Genomic DNA, 22,115 nt, shown 5'->3' on the forward strand with positions numbered 1-22,115 from the left:
ATGATTTTACTAAAATGAATAAAGGAAGACATACCCCCCGTGTCTGACTGCTGTGTGTCATGTGACCAGGTGATGCTGGCCGAGCTGAAAGGCAGCGACGAGGTTTATGCTGTTAAAGTGCTGAAGAAAGACGTGATCCTGCAGGACGATGATGTGGACTGCACCTTGACCGAGAAACGGATCCTGGCTCTGGCCAGGAAACACCCCTACCTGACACAGCTCTTCTGCTGCTTCCAGACAAAAGTAGGAGCGCACTCACGCACATGCAAACATATGTTGCACCACCAGAGGGCAACATGAGACTAGATTTAAACCTGCAACTACCAGCTGAGAAGCTGACGGGTCTTAGATGTACAGAAAAATAAAACCCAGGGTCTACTAGTGTCTGCTAAACTCACCTATAAGTATAAAGTTAAATTTTAATGCTGTTTTCCCTAAATTATCTTTTAAAGTTTTTTTTTTTAAAGCTATTTAAAATTTAAAGCCAAATTGTTATGACATATATCTGCATTTTAAAAAGATACATGGAAATAAATAAATAAATATATCTATATCATAAGAGATTAAACTGAAACATCAGGATTTGGCTCAGTGATAAATATGTGAGGTCACCAAAAGAAGGAGAAAACAAAGTTTCTGTTAAGATTTACCTTTTTATATTTATGAATTATCGAAATCTCCCTAAAAGGGAGAATTATAGGCTCACCTATAAAAGACCAAGACTTTCAGGAAGAATATGCATATCTGTTGGAATGATGCAACTGTAGCTCTAAACATCAATCCGATCTGCAATATGAGATGTTTTAGTTCAGGCAGTTTGAGGGACCTCAGGTTCTAAAAGGTTAAGATGCCACTTAAACTTGACAATTTAACAATGACAATTTAAAAGTATTGCAAACTTTTACCTCTATATAAGCAAAAGTTCAGTTACACTTATTTAAAAAAAAAAACTCATTTCTAACAGCAGAATTCTCTTTACACACCAACAGTTAAAATACTTCCTCTAAATCACAATTTAAATTATGTGATAAAACAAATGTTTGTGACAAAGATGGATGAAAATTTCAGGATTTCTTAGTTTAAAGCTAAAAAAAGCTGTGTGAAGCTGCCTTCCTTCTAAAAAAGGGCTACTCAGTGTTTCCCTGCTCCAATACACCTGGGTCACATAATGAGTCATTATACAGAACTTCAAAGGCCGATGGATCCATTTAAATTGAATCAGGTGTGTTGGAGCAGGGGAACACTGACAACCTGCAGTCCAGTATGTGACAGTGAAAATCAGCCATCAGCACTTCTAGGTTGTGAGGGAGAAGATGATGTTCCAAGAGAAAAATAAATATATTGACCTCAAACTTGTGCCACTACTCAGTTTTTTGTTGAATTCTGTTGTCTGCGATGGACTGGCGACCTGTCCAGGTGTACCTGCCTCTCACCTGCTAATTACTGGGATAAACTCCAGCTCCCCGGGACCCTGAACTGGAATAAGCGGTACAGAAAATGAATGAATGGATTTCTGTTATAATTCTGTAAAACGATCACAGTATGTCTGGAACGAGTGTGCGCTCGTTTCCTTGTGCAGACACGTGAACAGACACATGTTGTCAATGGCTGAGACGGATAAAGACGGCCATTTTAATCCAGTTCCATCCCCTCCACCCCCCCACCTCTGACCCCTGGTCTGTTTGTGTATGCAGAACCAAAGAGAAAGGCATAACATAATTGTTGTTATTGTCTTAACGCAATAATAGCGGATTAACGTGCCCATCTCTACTAATTAGTTAATTAGTTTAAACCTTTATTTACCAGCGACCACTCAAAAGAAGTGACTTTAAGGGTTTTTAATGACCCACCTCATTGTGGAAAATACAGATAAAAATAGAATTCACTGCCAGAAAAACTCAAAAAAGTTTGTAATGAGTTTTGTACATTTTTTATTTCTTACGAGACCTTTAAATAATTATTTTAATCAGGATACGACATGTCATAGGAATCTGTGTCTTTTTTCACTGAAACAAGATTTTTTTTTACTAGTCTCCATTCAAACGATTTAACAAACAACAGATTTAAATTTTTGTTCCAACTTTTCTGGAACTGAAGCTTTGGATAAGAGAACTGCTCTGCAGTCACTTCTCAGAGCGCATTATAACTTCTCTTTACAAACTGCTGAGTTCATGGTGCATCGACATTTTTCTTGTCCAGCCTGCGCGGTGAAGCAGGTGGTTCTGCAGCTTTTATTTATACAATCTCAGAGTTACTTTAACAGCCAAGCAGCTGCCATCGGCTCAGTGTAAAATCTGCCTCCTACACTCATTCACACTCTTTTCATCGTCTCCATTTCCAGCCTGTTTATCCGTCTGTGCAGTAAGCACGCTGTGACTGACAGACGGGCACACAAAGGCGCCCGTGGGCAGGACATGGCCGTCCTTCCAGGTCGCTGTGTGTTTTGTCTATTATGTTTCTGTCGGGAAACCTATAGGAAAACGTGTGTTGCTGCTGGACAGTGTGTGTCTTTGAGGCAGGTTACATGCAAAGTCCTTTCACAGCAACTTGAGCCTGACGGTGCTGAGAAGGTGACACAGCTGTTGACCTTCATCAGTCAGGACTCAACAGTACAGAAGCTGAACGGGTAGCCAGCAAGCAGAGCGTTAAAGAAAACCCACTGAAGGGGTCTTTAATGTTTAGCTTGCCTTATGTTTTTTTTAAGTGCCTTCAAGGTCAAGATCATGCTTTAGCTCCTACAGGCCCTCATCGGCCTCATGTTTTCGTTAAAATAACACACGAGATTACTTATCATTGAAGTTCTTCTGGAGTACAGCTTCTGATACGTGTCATGCTGATTACACTGTGGGGCATAACATGAAACATGTTGGTAGAGTTCATATAGCGACTGGCAAGTTCTGCCTCAAATTATATGCCCAGAAGAAAAAGTTTCACAAGTAATGGTGCACATATGTTGAGGATATGGACCCCTTACAAGCTCAGGTGTAGCCAGTTAAACTGCATCTGTGTAAAATGTACAAAACTGTAGGGTATTTTTATATATAAATTAAGTCAACAAGAAGAAAAGAAAATGACTTTTTGTGTTTTAGATCATTTATACGGGCACCTAAAATACTCAAAAACACCAGAAAAGCACACCTGTGGAGATTTGACATGATCTCAGTCAGATTTGCTGTTTGCTCTCTGCACCACGGCTCCAGCTCTAGTAAAAACACTCTCCTCATCTTTATCGCCACACCAGCTTATGTTCACAGCATGTAAACTTAGATATTTTCTTTAACAACAAACTAACTTAGTAAACAAATCACTCACTAATACTCTACTACCTGCCTCACCTATAGTAATAGCTGCTAAGAAAGGATGAATGGATGGACGATGGACCGACGGACGAATGGATGGACGGATGGAAGGATGGACGGATGGATGGAGTATTTTAGGACTTCAATAGTGCAGTAATTTTGAGCTGCCCATCATTCTTTACATTTCTCCTCTCAGCAGCCAGACTTTGGTAGACTGGACTGGCGACCTGACCAGGTGTGTCTGTGTCCCGCTAATTACTGGGATATGCTCCAGCTTCCCTTCAACCCTGAACTGGACTAAGTGGTATAGAAAATGAATCAATGGATGGCTTTTGAAGTGGTCTTGATCGATACTTCTTCATCTTTCTAAAGGTCTTTCAAAGTATTTCTTTGGATATTTTCTTTTCTTTTCTTTTTTTTTTTACCTATTTTTATGTCCAGTCCTGGTACCTGATTACTTTCAAAGGAATGTGTTTTTGTTGGTTAACCAACTTATTACTGACCTATTAATCAACTGGATCTTGAGGCTTTTTGTTACAAGCAGGCAGTCACAAAGACATAATTTTTTTAGTTGTACAGCAACGATCAGACAGTTTGACAGGCAGAAAACAGGATTTTATCAGCAACAAGGTGATTCCCAAAAAGCTGTTAGCTGTAAACATGGCATATCTCAGCATGGTGTGCCGTGTGTCCTTAAAACTTTTGAGGACCTGGAAAAACAGATCCAGCAAAGATCTGACAAAGGCTGTGTACATGTCTGATGGAGGGATGGATCCTCCCCAGAACCCGGAGCTCAACATTATTGAAGCAGTGTTGGATCATTTGGACAGAGAGCGGACCAAAGGGCAGAAACATTGGCAGAGCATTGGAAAGCCTTTCAAGAAGTCTGGAGAACTATTCCTCAGTGCTACTTAAATAAATGGCTAAATCCAGAAGTTTAGTCAGAGCTGCTACAAATACTATTAAAAAGAATACATATATAAAACTCCTTAAAAATCCTAATTAAAAGCAGAAAACCTCTGTAGAAGTTTGTGCAGCACAATCAACCTCTTGAAATGCTGTATGCAGCCCTGTAGCAGCAGCCTGCTCAGACCCCATGTTACATAACAGGGGGCTGTGGAGCTCTTTCTGTTTGCTTGTGATTGCATTTACACAATGTATATGTGGGTTTGTTTATTGTACTAGCATCAGATCCCAGAACATTAAGTTGAGTTTCCAATAGTTGGGAGAGTGTGAGGGGGATAAAGGGAAGTAAAGGGGGGGTTAGGGGGGGAGGCAGGTGATGAGAGAGGCTTCACACAACATATGGAATACACATCAGACCTCTGATAATGATCAAAGCCATTATATAAGAGCCACAGTCCCTTTGTTTCATCCAGGATCATGCTAGTCATCACCCCTGACAGCCAGTGTGTGTGTGTGTGTGTGTGTGTGTGTGTGTGTGTGTGTGTGTGTGTGTCTGTGTGTGTGTGTGTGTGTGTGTGCACGTGTCTGTGTTAAAACAGGTTGATGTGGAAACATGAGGTGAAGAAGAAAATTAAGACAAAATATTACAGTAAATGTGGAGGACAGAAGGAATGTGAAACATGTAAGAATATTTTCTGGTCCCTCATCCATCCACCCAATGTGTGTTTGTGTTTGCTTCCAGGCCAAATAACAGGAATAAATAAATTGAACAGGAGACGCCATCGTCAGACTCAAACTTCCCAGAACATTCAGAGAAAATAAACAAAAGATGCGCAGCTTCCAAAATATGTCCAGCCCATCCTCCCTGACCTCTCTGACTAACACCGATCCCCTCAGAATGTTGAGAAGAAGAGCAGATACAACACAATGTTGAAAAGAGGCGTGTAGAGAAAGCAGGTGAAATCACTTTTCATTAAATTTACACATTTTTCTGAAGTCTGACATATCTGTGACATGTTGTACCCCAGAGGGACGAGACAACAGGTTTGTTGTCTCAGCATAAATTTACACTCACTTTTTCAGGTTAAGTCAACGTCACAACTCTCTTCCACAAGGTCTCCCTCTTTTACTCCATCCACCCATCCACCTATCCATCCATACATACATCTTTTCTGTCATAAGAAGAGCTGCCTAGACCTCCACCTCCATTTAGCTTCCCCATGCCAGCCTAGCTATATCCTTTTGACTACCAGGAAAAAACATACTGTCCAATCACATTTTTTTTGTTACCAAAAGGTACCAAAGCCCCACCCCTTCACATTTGGCATCATTGAAAAGCCCTAAACGTCCTCTGTAGATAGCAAAAGGAGTTAACTCAGTAGAATGCAGTGGGTGGGAGATATTCACAAATTTACAAGTTTACAATTGTCCTCCACAGAGGACAAATTTGAACTACTGGTAGTCAGGAGGATATAATCCTTTCCAGGGTCTCTGTCTGTACATCTGGGAAAGGCATCCTTAGCAGAACCACCTGAACAGGCTCCGCTGAGCAGCGCCTGTTCTTTGATCCCTCACTAAATGACTGGGCCTCCCACCCCTTCACTGATGGCCATTTCAAGCACCTTTTAGAGGAAATTCAATTTTCCTTCGCTTGTATTCACGCTGTTGTACCTTCAGCCTGTACCCACAGCTCCTGGCCAAAAGTCAACAGAAGTCCCAGACTTCATGGTTCAACCAGCAGAGTCCAGTATTGGCAGCTGTGGATGGTTTTAGGTGTACCAGGAGTCAGTGATGACAGCTCCTCTTTACTGACTGACAATGTGTTTTTTGTCTTTTGGCTTGTTCATGGTAGACAGATACTTCATCAGGACACCGGAAATAATCATTTGAGAGCTCTGCTCTTTTCCTAAAGGTTTCTTTTTTCTACCAAAGACTTCCCCCACACAGAAATGCCTCAATTTCTCCTTGAGGCAACAACATATCCCCAACTATGAGCTCTTAATCCATTCTTTTCCAGCCATCAATGAAGAAACCAAACATTACATAGCAATCCATTTTATCCCACAGAGAGGGATGAAAAAAGCTGACATACGTTAGTTAAGATTAACCCCATTAGCTGTATCATGTTGTATGCTGCATGATGAGAGTTGTACCAGAGGTCCTTCACTCAGCATGTTTTTTTAAAAGTCTGTTGATTCATGACCAAGCAGCAACCTACGCCGGTAAAATGTGAAGCCTATGCAGAAGTGCAAAAAATTGCAGTTCACCCCTCATCCACTAGGGGCTGGCTCCATAGCAGAGTCAATCAACCCATGAACTCCCATGTTAAAAAGACCAACTTCACAGCAGAAATGAACATGTTTAAAGCCTGGTACTAAACAACAGTTTGGATTTGGATTATTGCTGCTGGAATATTCTGCAGAGGTACTTTATAATTTATTTTTTTGTTGATTTATATTTTTAAATTGGTATTAATTTGTGTTATCAAGTAAAAATACACTTATTTTTTGCCAACTTCTTTGAAGAAGCCATTTTTAGTCAATGACATCACTCTACTTGTAAAAGTCTTTGTACTTTCTGTGACCTATGTCCTACCTACACTCTCCCCCCCCTTTGTGTTCCTCCTCCTCCCTCTCATTCTTCTTAATCGACTGTTGGATCGCAGCCGTTCCCCTATCGGCCTAATTACCACAGAGAAATGTAAATAACATTATACAACAGTAACACTGGGCCTCATTCTGCTCCACACTCAGAGGCCGAGCAGGGAAGTGAAGTTAGGGAAGAAGTGAATAAGACAAGGACTTTTTTTCTTTTTTACATGAACGGTATCTATGATGACAATAAGTCAGCTGGTAAAAGATGATGGGAAGGAGAGGAGTGAGGGGTGAAAGGAACAACGTGCAGTGCCGCTGAGAGTGAATGTTTTTTAATGACCTGTAATTGGTGAAGATCAGAGGAAGCAGAGACGCCAGAAACCAGCCAGGTGGATTAATGAAGCTTTGTTCTCATCTGCTCAGGACAGAAAGTTACTGATGGACCGACTCTGAAAGATGGAAGAACAGATAGAGACTGACAACAACAGGAACTGGACTGAGTCAAGAGGTTCACACATAAGAAGCACGTTTTAAAGAGTTTTGGAGTCCCTGATTTTTATTTTTTTATTCATAATTTTAAGAGTAATGACACAATGTTGAGAATAAACTTGATAAAACCGCTATTACAATATAAAGACCTGTTGCCTTGTTGCATTAATTACGAACATAACATCATCTTTATGCTCTTCTTGCATTACCTCAAGACTGAGAGTATTTTTTAGAAAGGAAGAATTTGTCCAATGTTCTTTTTTTTAAAAAAAAAATAGGTTTTTTAAAAATGTTGGCTTTGAGGTTTTTCTTAGATTTGGGTTAGAAAAAACATAGAACACCCAAAAAATCAGCACTAACTGTTCATTGTAAGAGGTTTCATAGCTGTCTTTGCTGCTAAGACAGCAAAATTTAACATTCCCACACAGAAGGAAAAGTAGAAAACCAGCAGCACAAATACTTCAAATCAACTGTTTAACACGGTGGTGGAGGGATGATGATCTGGGCTTGTTTGTCAGCCACAGGACCTGGACATCTTGCAGTTATTTAGTGGATCCAGCAGCGGATTTACAACAGAACGACTGAAAAAGGAAAGAACCAAAGTGTTGACATGATCCAGTCAAAGTCCAAACTCAACCTGATTGAAATGTTGTGGTGGGACCTTCAGAGAGCTGCATGAAAACCAAACTTGGATCAGACCTGAAACACTGTTTAACCATGTTTTTCTTTCCAATGGAGCAACGAGAATCAGGTGTTGAACTTTGTTTTCACTTGAAGGAGGTGTAAGATGATATTCTGCTGGAGAACCAGCAGCGCCCATAGCACACTGTTAACTTCTGTCAGACATCATTAAAAACTACAGCAAGGGTATTTTTAGTGTTAGAAAAGAATAAAAATGCTTGTGTATCACACACTTTGGTGTACACCAGGTACACTTAGTTTGCTCAGCTCAACGTTTGTCAGTCCGGATTCAGGGAGAGTTGTTTCATTCACGGCTGCGGTTGTTAGTGGACATGTGTTTGCTGTTTTGAGGTTGCAGGTCGAGTGTACAATAACAGTTTTGTAATTTCAGACTTGAAAGGACCCCTCTCAGCATTAAATGTTGTTTAGACCCTGCAGTTCTCTCGGATGTTTACTTACATAATACAGGTGGGATGTCAAAGAACATGTTCAGAAATTCCTGGTGGTGTTATGTGGGTTGTTTTGACAAATATAATGACACATTTTTTACTTACCAACATAGTTCTTTTCTTAGAAAATGTATATTTATATATTTCTTATACAGTCACCAGCCACTTTATTAGGTTCACCTGTTCAAATACTTGTTATCATAAATATCTAATCAGCCAATCACATGGCAGCAACTCAATACATTAGTCATGTAGACACGGTGAAGTCGACTTTCTGAAGGTCAAACTGAGCATCAGAATGAGGCAGAAAGAGGATTAAGGGACTTTGAATGTGGTATGGTTGCTGGTCTGAGTATTTCAGAAACTGCTGAGCCACTGGAATTTTCACACAGAACCATTTCTGAACACACAACACGTCCAACCTTGAAGCAGATGGGCTACAGCAGCAGAAGACACACCGGGTGCCTCCTCTCAGCTAAGAACAGGAAACTGAGGCTACAATTCACACACACTCACCAACACTGGACAATAGAAGATGGAGAAACATTGCTGGTCTGATGAGTCTCCATTTCTGCTCAACATTTAGATGGTAGGATCAGAATTTAGTGGGAACATGAAAACATGGATCCATCCTGCCTTGGATCAACGCTTCAGGCTGCTGCTGGTGTGATGGTGGGGGGATATTTTCTTGGCCCACTTTGGGCCCCTTAGTACCAACGTGGCCTGGTTTAACCAGCACAGCCTACCTGAGTATTGTTGTTGACCATGTCCATCCCTTTATGACCACAGTGGAGCATCTTCTGATGCTACTTCCAGCAGGATAATGCACCATGTCACAAAGCTCAGATCATCTCCACCTGCTTTCTAGAACATTCTTGAACACTGGACTCCAACGGCCTCCACAGTCACCAGATCTCAGTCCAGCAGAGCAGCATTGGGATGTGGTGGAACAGGAGACTCTCATCATGGATGTGCAGCAACTGTGTGATGCTGTCATGTCAATATGGAGCAAAACCTCTGAGGAACATTTCCAACACCCTGTTGAATGTGTGACATCAAGAATTAAGACAGTTCTGGAGAAAAACAAGGGTCCAAACCGGTACTAGCAAGGGAGACCTGATAAAGTGACTGCTGAATATAGAGGCTGCATCTCTCCTGTAACAGAGATGCCATTACTCTATAAATCATTCTGACATTAAAAAGCTGGTTTAAGGACTTTAAATCTCTTTGCAGACCAACAATAGAACATTCAGATTGTGCTGCTAGATGTGACTACATGTTACACAGCTGGCCTTTAAGTATTAAAGCTCTTATTAATAAGTAAAATAGACTAATATTATTGCTTTAAATTGGAATTTCCTAAAGCAATAAGAAAAACATTCATTTACTATGAGATTTTTTTTAAAGACTCTGTGTTTTTGGTTTTCTTACGGTACAGACTACTCAGGATGAGTTCACTTTATTTAAGTGAAGTTATTTTTAGTGACAAACATGCATGAAACAGTTTCAGTTCCACACACTCCCACAACACACTCTCATCCAGTTACTATCATTTCCTGTAGAAAGAAGATTAAAAAAAGAAAGAAAGGTAAAGTCCACATAGCAAACAATTCACTTGAGAGGATTTGAATATTCTCTTGTGACTGTTTGAAGTGTGTGTGACTGAACAGTGTGAAGAAGTGAAATAAACTCCAAACAAACTGCAGGTTCTGCTGGATGAAATCGTTCCGTGCATCTGTACCGCTCTTCTCTGTGTGGTAATGGCCAGCAGCCAAACGGTAATGGCTCATAATGTTCCGAGGAAAATAGGGCAGCAATTCGCTTTTTTGTTTTTGTACACGGACAAAAGTTCAAACCTCCTTGTTTTGTTTTTTGTTCCCTGTTCTGATTATGATGAACAATTTTATTGCAGCTCCATGAAGTGTGTTTGTATTTTCAGGTGAAGAAAAGCAGGCCGTGACTTTTAGAAGCAGCAGCAGATAAAAACATGTTTTCAGAGACTTTGCATTGCTGCACAGATGTTATCGAACCTTTACTTCATTAGTTAGTTATTTCTCCCTAAATTAGTTAGTCAGCAACAACTCCACAATGTAAAGGCCAAAGAGACAAATTCCATCAAACAGCGAGTCTTCTTTTCTCTGGTCCCGAGTCGGATTTGAGGAATGTAGAGAATTAGATTGGAGTTAATAATGACACTGATTATTGTTATTGATGGATGAGGTAACGCTGACCACAGTTACAGGCACAGTTGAGACGAGTTATGACCTGATCTGACCTTTAATACATGACCCAGTACAACTGCACAGCACTGAGTGAGGAAACAGGAAAGACTCTGCAGCTTCTAACTTTCTCTGTGGGCGATGACGGACTGCAGACGAGCAGCTGCATTTACTGCTCAGGTGTTGTGTTTAAGTTACCTGAATGCTGATTTTTATGAGCTGATTGTATGGTTATAAAACCAGGAACTGGTTGAAGCAAAAGTAGCTGCCAGCTAGTCTAAGGAAACGTCCTAATGAGCCATTTTTCAGTCCCAGTTTCTAACAAAAGATGTTAAAGGTGTTATTTTATTAAATTGTTGAAAACGTGGCTGTATCATTAAACACTTTACTGGTTTTTTTTAGGAAAAAAAGTTCGTAGATATGGATCTTTTTAGCCTGTCTTGCTTTTCTGGGCTCATTTGAATGTTGTAGTTTTTTCCCTCTCCAATTAGTCCAGCTGTAGAACTTCCCCACCTCCGTTATTTTTCTGTGTAATACAGTAAACTTGTATTTTATCTTTTCAACAGTTATTGTTAGGGTTAAAAATTATGGATGTGTATTTATGTGGAATTCGGCCTTAAATAAATACCTTGGTTTTGATCATTAAAAAAAGGCAAAAAGGTGCTGGTATATACACTACCTTTCAAAAGTTTGGGGTCACTTCCCTATTGAATCCCATGGCAAAGTGACCCCAAACTTTTGAACGGTGGTGTATAATAAAATTTCATAAAAGAAATTTACAGATATATGAATAAAAAATGCTCTGCGATGGACTGGAAACCTGTCCAGGGTGCAGCCCAACAGACTTACCGTGTCAGTGTCTGGAGCACATAAAAACCTGAATGACGGAGAATTTTCTACAATAAAGACAAAACTGAGATTATTCTGTTTGGTAGCAAAGAGAAGAGGGTCTGCATTGGTAAACACATCGGGCTCTTAAAATCACCGACCAAGTTCGTAACCTTGGAGTGTTGATAGACTCAGATCTGACTTTCAGCAGCCACATCAAAGCTTCACTAAGAAGCTTTTTAACAGCTCAGAAACATCAACAGAATTAAAAGTTTAGTCTCCCAGAAAGACCAAGAGAAACTCATCCATGCATTCATCTCCAGTAGCTGGATTACTGTAATGGTCTTTTAACAGGACTTCCTAAAAAGAGCATTAAACATCTGCAGCTCATCCAAAACTCTGCTGATAGAGTTTTAACCAGGACTAAGAGATCTGAACACATCACACCAGTTTTGAAATTTTTACACTGGCTTCCAGTCAGTCACAAAATAGATTTTAAAACCCTTCTGATCATTTACAAATCCCAGAATGGTTTAGGCCCAGAATACATCTGTGATATGTTCAGAGAATATAAACCTAGCAGAGCTAGAGTCCAGACCAGAGTCCAGACCAGAGTCCAGTCAAGATTCCAGACCAGAGTCCAGTCAAGATTCCAGACCAGAGTCCAGTCAACATTCCAGACCAGAGTCCAGATTAGAGTCCTTGGAATAAGCACGTCTAGAAAACGAACATAGAAATAAATAACATTTCTATTCATATATTAAACTTTTTTAAATTAGTTTTTTTAAAAAAATAGTTTTACTTGTTCCCACATGTGATATTAAACTCTTCAAATGATAATTTTTCTGCCAAACAAATCTTCAGATTTACGTAATATTTGCAGTCATTCAGCATATTTACAGGTGAAAAAATATGACTAATTATTGTGTCAGTCAGACTAAAACCGAAATTACATGTAAACATGATAATCTGACCAAAATGACACTAATCAAGTCAAGTCAAAGGTCTCAAAACCAGACTAAAACCAGACTGAAGGTCCAGGCATGCTGGACGTGCTCATAAAAATCCACATTTTTGTATATTTTTCTACAAACAGAAAAGCGTACAGTCAAATTTTCCACATAATTTTTCTCTTTCTTTTATCAGGAACTGGAACTAAAAGCAGAAATAATTATGTGAAGCTAGTATTTATTCTTTTACTTAACAGCTTAGAAGTACAACACACAACAAGGGGAATAAAGGAAAATAACGTATTGTTTTCTACGTGGGTTTGAATCCCAGCCTTTCGTCCTTTGCAGCAAGTCGACCACTTTCTTGTCAATCTGCTTACAAGTAAAGTTAAAAAAAATCTATAAAAAATTAGAAAACTGCTCTGAGAACAACATGAATAAATATTGTTTTCCTTACTGGCTTCCAGAGCGACTGATACGAGAGGCTTGTAACTAATGTCTGTGTGTAGTTTGCAACTTTTCTACTGTAGCAAAATACAAGTATCGGATTTAGACTCGATCTTAAATTACTCAGATCATTTATCAGAGATAAAAATCTTGATCGAGACATCTGCAGTCTGTTTAAATCTAGAACATAAAGCTACAGCCCTCTGAATGTATCCTGCTGGAACATGTTTACAGAGGTCGACTCTTCAGTGTCTCTGCTTCTGTTAACAGAAGCTTTTAAAGATCTGAGTTCTGAGTTCGTCTGTCAAAGATACAACGGCATCATGGTTTTCTTTAGCTTTTTTCTGTATTCCAAATTCCATGCATGTGCATACGTGTGGGCTTATATAAGGTGCAAGTTTAGACTTCGCCCACATACATTACAGCAGGGTGGCATTAAGAGGGCATCACACACACAAACGTTAGAGACGCACACACTATAGTCAGATAACCATCACCACGTTATTGTCTGCATTGGGTTGCAGATCATCTGGACGTGTGCCTATATAACATCACATAACTGCGTGTGTGTGTGTGTGTGTGTGTGTGTGAGCAGTGCGAAGCCAGTATCTGTACATTTGTAATTACACTCAGGAAATGTTTATTCATGTTTGATTGGGTGGGACCAGACGGGATTCTGGGTACATTTAAACAAACTATTTCGACATCCTGTTTAAAGTCGCTTTGAGGAGGAGCAGAGGGAAGAGAGAAAATCCGTCTGACTTGGACCGTTGGTCAGTTATGTAAGACGTAATCTTGAGGCCCCTTTAAAGTGATACCAGAGGAAAGAAACGAGTCTGAGGTCAGCTTTTAAAAATACGCAGAAGAATGCAGTGAAATGAGACCTGATGAGACAGTACCAGCAGAGAAACTTCTCAAGCTTTTCCTGCAGATTCCTGTCTGTGCACGTTTGACTCAGTTTCTTCATTACATAAGAGAATTTTCATTCTACCAAGATTAAATTAAATTCATGATTTTTTTAATCTCTGCTTGGTCATTATTATTTTTATTTTAGGGAAACCAAGTTTTTTTTTTCCAGCTTCCTCATCTCACTTATTTATCTAGTTATTTCATCTATTTGTTTCCCTGTAATCCCAAAGATTTATAAGAAATTCAACCTGAAATAAACACCTTGTTTTAGTTTATATAAATAAAATATAAAAATCTGTTGTTCTGAAAATGAAAAAGAAGTTATTCATACTCTAAACTTTATTTTCGAATCATTATATAAAATAATTTAATTTGATTTAAAAATCTGCCAGTTATCTGACTTAAAAATCTCTAAAGTAAAGAAATAAATAAAAATAATCATAATATCTGCACTTCATTTATATTCTGTGAGCGGCAAATGTAAAAATAATATCTTATCTTTTTATATGTTTTGATTCATTTATCCAAGACCTGATGAAATGAACCAAACTGGCCAGAACTGTGGCCAGTCATCCCAAACCCTGGTCCTCAAGGCCCACTAACCTGCAGTTCTTAGATGGTTCCCTGCTGCAACAACCGGATTCAGGCTGCTGTTGAGACGTTAATTTAATTTGCATGTGTTGAAGCAACTTGAATGTCTGCAGGACAGTGGGCCTGGAGAACCGGAGCACAGGATCTCTGAAGTACAAATCTGTCCCCATTTAGTCAGATTCTTTGGAAAATAGTTATTTATAAAGAAAATAATCATTTTTCTAATCTTTCAGATCCTTGTATGTTTGTCTTTAAGTTGTAATTAAAGGAGAACCAAAACACAGACAGCAGGAAAGGGACAGTGGGATGTAGGACTTTAATGAGACTTAACGAAAACATAACAGCCCAAACAAACATACACACAAACAAACAGCTGACAAACAGACAAACAAACTGGAACCGATCTGTGGTAAACCGGTAGAAAACAATCCAACCAGGGAGACAAGGATCTGGCAATGAACCATGGAGACCTGGTAGTATATATAAAAAAGGTGAAACCTGGTGGAATATAAATTATAAATGTGGCTCAGGTAAGGCAACCTGCACCTTAAACCTAGTGTAAAACAAGAACAAGAAGCTAAACTATACAGAATGCAGATGGAAAGCAAGCTAAACTAACCAAGGCGCAGAAGAAGAGGCATTGGTTGGTGTATAAATTACAGATGCACATGCCTTCTTCTTTGCAGTACTTTTCCAGTGTTGGAGACATGTAAGTCCAAATACGCCGAGATTCAGAACTTATGGTCGTGCATGTGCAGATGGTTCCTCAGTTACTGTGCAAATATTAAAGAGAAGTTAATTAATTCATGCAGGAGTGGATACAAACACACTACAACATATTTTTAATGCACACAGCCCCAGGGGAGCAGTTAGGAGTGACCACCTGAACGCAGCAGTCTGGCCTCACTAGAGATGCATGGCCAGAACCTTTCAGACCAGTTCCATCTTCAATTAGTGAACTCACAATGACACGGCAAAAAAAAAAAAAAAATAGTAAACTGAGTTGCTTCTTCTAAATTTAGGGGCTGATCATTGACTTTGTTGTTCAGTCTAAACAGTTTTGCAGGACTTGATACTGTTGAGATCCTGGAATGAAAACTGGGTTCTGCTTTATTCAGCCCAAAGGCTGAACATTAAATTTATTTTCCCTCTTCCTTCACTTTGTCATGTTGACTTTCACCCGGAACAGCGTGTATGTATGTAACGTGTAACGTGTGTGTATTGTTAGCTCAGAAATGTTGACTTTTTTATTATTATTCTTGGTGTCTCCGTATTTTGCCTCTTAACTGGTTGGATTGCAGCACGTGTGCTCTGCATATAAACACATTGATTCATTTTCAGTATATTTTTACAATGACAAGATATGTGATTACAAGCTGAGGTGTGTTTTATGAACATGTTTATGAATTAAATGGAGGCCCAGAATTTGTCAGTTTCTAATAAAAATGTTTTCCTCTTAAAACCTTTCAAGTGTATCTGGCTCTATGTCCACACTCCCTGTGTCTTTGTGAAAGTATCCAAACTTAAAAAGTGTCACACAACATGGAGGCTCACTTTTATAAATGCTGAACAAACTGAGGCACAAACACACACTTATACAACATTTACACATGTACATTCACAGTATCTCTCCCCTTCACTTGCTTACAGAGCTCACACACAGACTCTGACAGACTCTCCCTTGTTTCTTATATATGCTGCTGTTTATACCCCAGCAACCTCCACACACACACACACACACACACACACACACACACACACACACACACACACACACACACACACACACACACACACACACACACCACTCTTCTCTCACTTATTTCCTATATGAAGAAAGCGAGCTGGAATTCAGGAAGGGGGCTGTTTTCTCCCAGAAGTTTTTTAGTACCAAGAGAATAGATCTCAGAGGGTGTGGTATACAAGAGCCAGTGTTTTCTGAGTGTGTGCAGCAGGAAAGGGTTCAGTTGAGATGGGGAAGGGGAAGTTAGTCAGTGTTTGTCACAAAGACTGCATCTACAGCATCTTATATTTCCAAATGCTGCAAAACTTTCTGTTCAGTTCTTTGGATAATTAAAAGAAAAAAGTACATCCGAAGTTATTTCACCTTCCAGTGTTTCAGTGAGGAGTCGTGTGTTCACATGAACAAAATCAGGACCAAGAAGAAGTTGTGTGCATATGTGTATTAAAAGAAACCAATACCATTTAACAGAACACTCATCACAGTATAATTTTCTCTCAATTCTTAGCTAATATGCAGAATAATTCTTTGTATGCATGTTCCAGCTGTTTGTGTCGAAGACAACAACTGCTGCACTGCCCTCAGCTTCAAATGAATCCTTTGAAACACGTGCAGGATTTTTTGTTTTCAAAAACACATCATGGAAAGGTCAGATGAATAAAAAAAGCTCAAAAAGTAAGAAAATTAGTATTTGGTTGCTTATTTCTTTGTTGCAACAGTGCTTGTTAGCGTAAATGAAATACCAGTCTTTTTATTTCCTATTTGAATGGAGCCACTTTGGTCAGGAAGTCATTTCTGGGCTGAGCAGCACAGCTGAGTGTGAGGGTTGCACCCATGGAAAACTTGCCAAATCTTCTCTAATTTCTTTGTATTTTTGTGCTAAATTTAGATCTTTAGAGTACCCTCAGTATTTTTAGTTGTGTAAACAAGAAAACAAGCCCATAACTTTTTGAATAACTCGTGTTTTTCTTACTTGTTTCCTGCGTAGCGCCGTGTGCAGATGATGCAGAGTTAATGAAGTCAGTCCTTTAGGGTTTGGCTATATGTTTTCTGATAGTTGCAACTTAAAATTCCTGATTTTGCAGCAGCTTTTTGAAAAGTTGCAATAAAGGTTACTGTGGTTTTTAGTGTTTTTTTCCTCTTAAAAGCACCTTAAATTGATTTAAGATGTTATCTATTATATTAATATTGATTCATTAAACTTCAAATTCTAATATTTCTTTATTTAAATAAGCAGATTGGGAGATTATTTCAACATTCAGCAGAGTTCTGTTAAAGCTGCAAATTATTGCTCAAACAGGAAGCACAAGTAGATCTGGATAGACTCCATCATGGTGATTTATCTCATCAGTTTCAGATATCCTCTGGCGTCTTCCACCATGAAGTTGCACGCATTACAAACAATAACCTCCACTTTCATGCAGAGCTCTGGGAATGTGTCGTGCTCAGTCCTTGGCATTGATTTTAGCCTGCAGATGCAACACATTTCTCTCACGCCCATCTGCTTGTTCGTGATCAGAAACACGGTGGTAAAACTGATGATGTGTGTGTATCAAGTAACACAGAGGAGTGTGTATTAGACAATAAAATGATGCAAAAACAACCCAATATTAAGCTTTAAGCAACATTTGAATTGATAAAGTCAATCCAGGTTCTCCATGTGTTTTATAGTCTTGTGTTTATCATCCATCCATCCATTTTCTATACCTGCGTATTCCAATTCAGAAGGTCCCAGCAGTTACTAGAGGCAGGGTGCACCCTGGCCAGGTCACCAGTCTATCGCAGTCTCGTCTTAACAGTATCTGTAAAAATTGGTGAAAGCTTTAAACACTTTGCAATGTTTCTTTCTTTGTTTCTGATTAAATCTAAAAGAAATACTTTTTCCACATCATCCCATCTTTTTCTGCCCCATGGTTGTAATAAAAAGAACTGCTCTCTGCTTGGATCTGTGAGTAAACTTAGAAAAGCTAAAAATGCGTCTCTGTTAATCTGGTTCATTTCTTGGGTTGTGCCATCTCTGCTTCCCCTCTTTTCTCTGCAGGACCGCTTGTTTTTCGTGATGGAGTACGTTAACGGAGGCGACCTGATGTTTCAGATCCAGAGATCGAGGAAGTTCGACGAGGCACGGTCTCGTTTCTACGCCGCCGAGGTCACGTCTGCTCTGATGTTCCTGCACCGGCATGGAGTCGTTTACAGGTAACCACGCTTGCAGCGTTCGTCATGGCAACAGGCAGCACAGACTCAGGCGTCTGGGCCTCCTCTTCAGGTTTCTTTACGCTCCTTTGACCTGCCCTCCCCCTCCTTCTCTAACCATCTGATATACTGTGAAGTTTGAACATGATGCTTATTTTATTTAGTGCTTCCAACAGAGATATGCGTCTCCGTTACAGGACATATAAGAGAATTCCCGGAAAAATGAAAATAAACATTAATGTAGAGAAGTACTGTAAACTTGACCAAGACTTTAGGTTAAAATAACGTGTACAGATCTTCAATGATCTTCTTTAATCTTTAAAAAAGTGCAAACATTGCAGCTCTCACACAAAATAAATATATTTTTCAGTCTGAATAAGACCTTCATTGATCGTTCGCTTCTCTTTTCTGAACTTTTACAGGTTAAGTGTGTTTTTGTGTATCGAGTTCTGGTCTCAGTCATGGATTCACTGATGTCAGAAGACTGTCGAGTCTTTGCGTCATTAACTTCAGCTGGGGAGATCAAGCCTAAATTTAGATGCTATGTTTTCTAAATTCAGCTTATTTGACTAAATCTTTCCCTTGTGGAAAAATAGCCAAATAATTTACTGTTATTAGTACAAATATGTACACAAAACACTTATAAAAGCAGATGCGCTGGGGTAAAGTGGATGAAAGAACATTGTAATACTGAATAAAATAGGAGCTTTTGTGGTGGAAACTATGCAACTTCAAACAGATAATGCAGAATTTCATCTCATGATGCCAACACTGGCTTCTTCTCTGATCAGTGAAAAACTTTTGCAGTCTTCATGGTAGCGGTCAGGAAACATGCGGACCGATTGCACGTCAGCCAATCAGCACAGCGGTAAACTGCCAGCTAGATCAAACGAAGCAGTGTTGCTAAATCTGCCTGTTATCAGCAACGTTGGGCTTATTTTTCTGTTAAGTCTCTTGCAAATATTGTCAGTTTTTTTGGGATTGTTTTTTTCTGAACGTAGTTGCTTATTTGGACTGGTCCTGCTCCTGTTATGAAGCCCCCTGATTCTCCCACAGCTGTCCACAATATCGGATATGATGTTAGAAGAGTCCAGAATATAACAGATGTGATCTAGGTCACAATTTCTAATAGCCATCAGAATGTGTACCTGCATTGTAATGAACTCCTACAAGTTTTTAAGACCTCACTCGTCTTCTAAGACATGCATGCAGAGAAATGCATGCTACCCCCACCCCCATGCCATCATTTTGGTTCGGTTTCTTTATATGTGCAAGTCTGAACAAGATAGTTAACTTTTCTGTTGAGTTTTTTATTTAGACTTTCTGCACTTTATAATTTGTAATAATATTTAGAATTTTACTTTTTTAATTTTTTATCTTATTTGAATTGATTTCATTAAACAACAGATTCGCGATCCTGTAGACTACAGGAATTCAGCTAAGATGAAAAGATGAAATAATTTCCTTTTTGAGTGTCATTTCTCTAAACTTTGTCTGAGTGGAGGTTTGATGTGTCACTCTGAACCTCCTGATTCCTCCACAACAGGGATTTCAGTCACTTTTAATTCAGCTATTTAAAAAATTCAGATCTACTTTTTTAATCGTCTAAGGTAGGGGTAGGGAAGTCTCGTTTTTGAGAGCTGCAGTCCTGCATGTTTTTGATGTTTCCCTTATTCAGCACACCTGATGGATATGAATGTCCCATCCTCCTCTGACCTCCGTTCTGGTCCAGACAACTGCTGCTCACTGGATATTTTCTCTTCTTCAGATCATTCTTTGGAAACCCTAGAGATGGATGAGAATCCCAGTAGATCAGCAGTTTCTGGAAAACTCAGACCAGCCATCTGACATGTCTAAATGCTGCTGATTAGCTGATTAGCTCTTTGGAAAGTGAGGGAACTGATGGGTGAATATGATAGAACAAGTAAAAACAAATTCAGGTGACGTGAAATGAAGGGAAGTCAGGTTTCTGCTGATGGTTCTAGTCTTTCAGGAAATTGAGTGACGAGCTAATCTGCACACAAAGATGTTTGTGTTCAGATGTTTACGATTCATTTTTACATTCAGTCACAATGAAACATATGTCTAAATATTTTCTTGGGTTATAAAACTCAAAGCTTTTTGACCTTGGAAGTTGTCGGTGTGCGTCTGCGGGTTGAGATGACCTTGGTGTTCGTCTGTTTCAGGTATTATCTGTCTGTTTGGACCCTTCAGTCATAATGGCATTGTCAACCGATAGCAAACACACAGCTGACCCCACAAAGTAGCACACAGCCCGAACCATAACACCATTGTGATGGATGGAGGCTCAGCACAACTTCAGGCTCTTCGCTCCAAAAATATCTGCAATAGAGGAAAAGGGATTTCTTCTTTGTTGTTTTTCCTTGCATGAATGGAAGGTCTAATTAGGTGTTTGGATTTCCTCGTCATGCAACCAGAGTGCAGATGTTTTTACTTACGTAATAAAAAATTCCCCATATTTAAAGATAGTGGTGATTTTTTTCTATTTGCTTGCTTGCTTTACTTGCTTTTTAAATTTGCCATCACAACGAATATCTTCTCTTTTAAAATTCTCCCATTAATTTTTCTCCTTAAAAACAGTCTGGATGGATGGATGAATAAATAAATAAATAAATAAATAAGTAAATAAATAAATAAATAAAATTCATTATCATAATAAAGTTTTTTTTTCATACATTAAGGACGTGGTAAATGTGTGTTTACTGTGTATAATAAAAGTTCTCAGGGTCAGATTTTTGTAAATCTGTTTATTTCATTTTAAAAATATTTTTATTGATCTTTTAATGTATTAAAAGACAAGACACGACAAACACAAAGACAGAAAAGAGACTGACATCAAATAAAACCTAGGAGCAGGTATATATGGTTTAAAGATATTACAATATTTAACATTGTTTTCCATCATCAGCCTGTACACAAAATTTTACAATAAAAAAGGTTTTAAAATAAATTAATTTAAAACAAAAACACTAAAATGTCCCAGTTACATAATTATTCAGAACCATATATTTGAGCTTGCTAAAAGCATTTTGGCTGCAATAATGTCCATAAGTCCTCATCCAGCAAACTTTATTCATCTTTCCTCCATAAAGTTTGGGACAATTCCTGGAACAAGAAGTTCAAGTTCATCAGGTTGGATGCAGGATGTCAGGACGAGGTGCTTCACTTGGTTTTCTTTTTGTTAACAAACGTAAACACTGGTTCTGAGAACTTAGTCAGGATCATTCTGTGCTTCCTGCAGTAATCTTTCCGTCCATCCTGGCTGGTCTCTTGGCTGCAGTCACCCCACAGAGTGATGCTGCCATCACCATGCTGGACTGGAGGGGTGTCAGTTTTCTTGATCATTACCTGGCCTCTCATGCTTGAAAACTAAACTTAGTGATTTTAGAACAAAATTTGACCCTCATTTGTTCCCAAAACAAAAGAGTTCCACACAGGATGGTTTCCAAGAAGAATCTCTGACAGGTAATCTCTACACTTTCCTGACCTTCAGTGTATGAGCAAAGAAACTCAAATGCATCAGTGATGTTCTGGACCTGTGAAAATTATTTTAGTGAATATCACCTCATTCTGAAAGAGGTCCAGCCGGGACCTCTGGTTACACTGGTGTTGTTGAAGCATAATACTCCATAACTTCTTCTGATGCCTCCATTCCTTGATCATAGTAACTGTTAGCAGGTTAGCACTAGCATTACAGGTTAGATCCACCACTGCCATGTTAACAAGGGAGAGATCCGTGTTATTCTGTTAGCCTTGCTATATTCCTTTACAGGGAAAAACATTATTGAGATACATATT

At 39.1% G+C, this 22,115-nt stretch overlaps 1 protein-coding gene across 2 annotated transcripts in view; it reads left to right on the forward strand.

The window, feature by feature from the left end:
- Window positions 1-22,115, forward strand: part of LOC121655350 (protein kinase C epsilon type-like) — a 101,937-nt gene that overhangs the window by 56,435 nt on the left and 23,387 nt on the right. For both annotated transcript variants that reach the window (XM_042009933.1, XM_042009932.1), the window contains exons 10-11: window positions 70-243; window positions 18,145-18,299. In XM_042009933.1, the coding sequence (XP_041865867.1) occupies window positions 70-243; window positions 18,145-18,299 (329 nt within the window). The remainder of the gene's footprint in view (window positions 1-69; window positions 244-18,144; window positions 18,300-22,115) is intronic.

The sequence above is a fragment of the Melanotaenia boesemani genome, chromosome 16 (assembly GCF_017639745.1).
Source record: "Melanotaenia boesemani isolate fMelBoe1 chromosome 16, fMelBoe1.pri, whole genome shotgun sequence".
NCBI lineage: Eukaryota > Metazoa > Chordata > Actinopteri > Atheriniformes > Melanotaeniidae > Melanotaenia > Melanotaenia boesemani.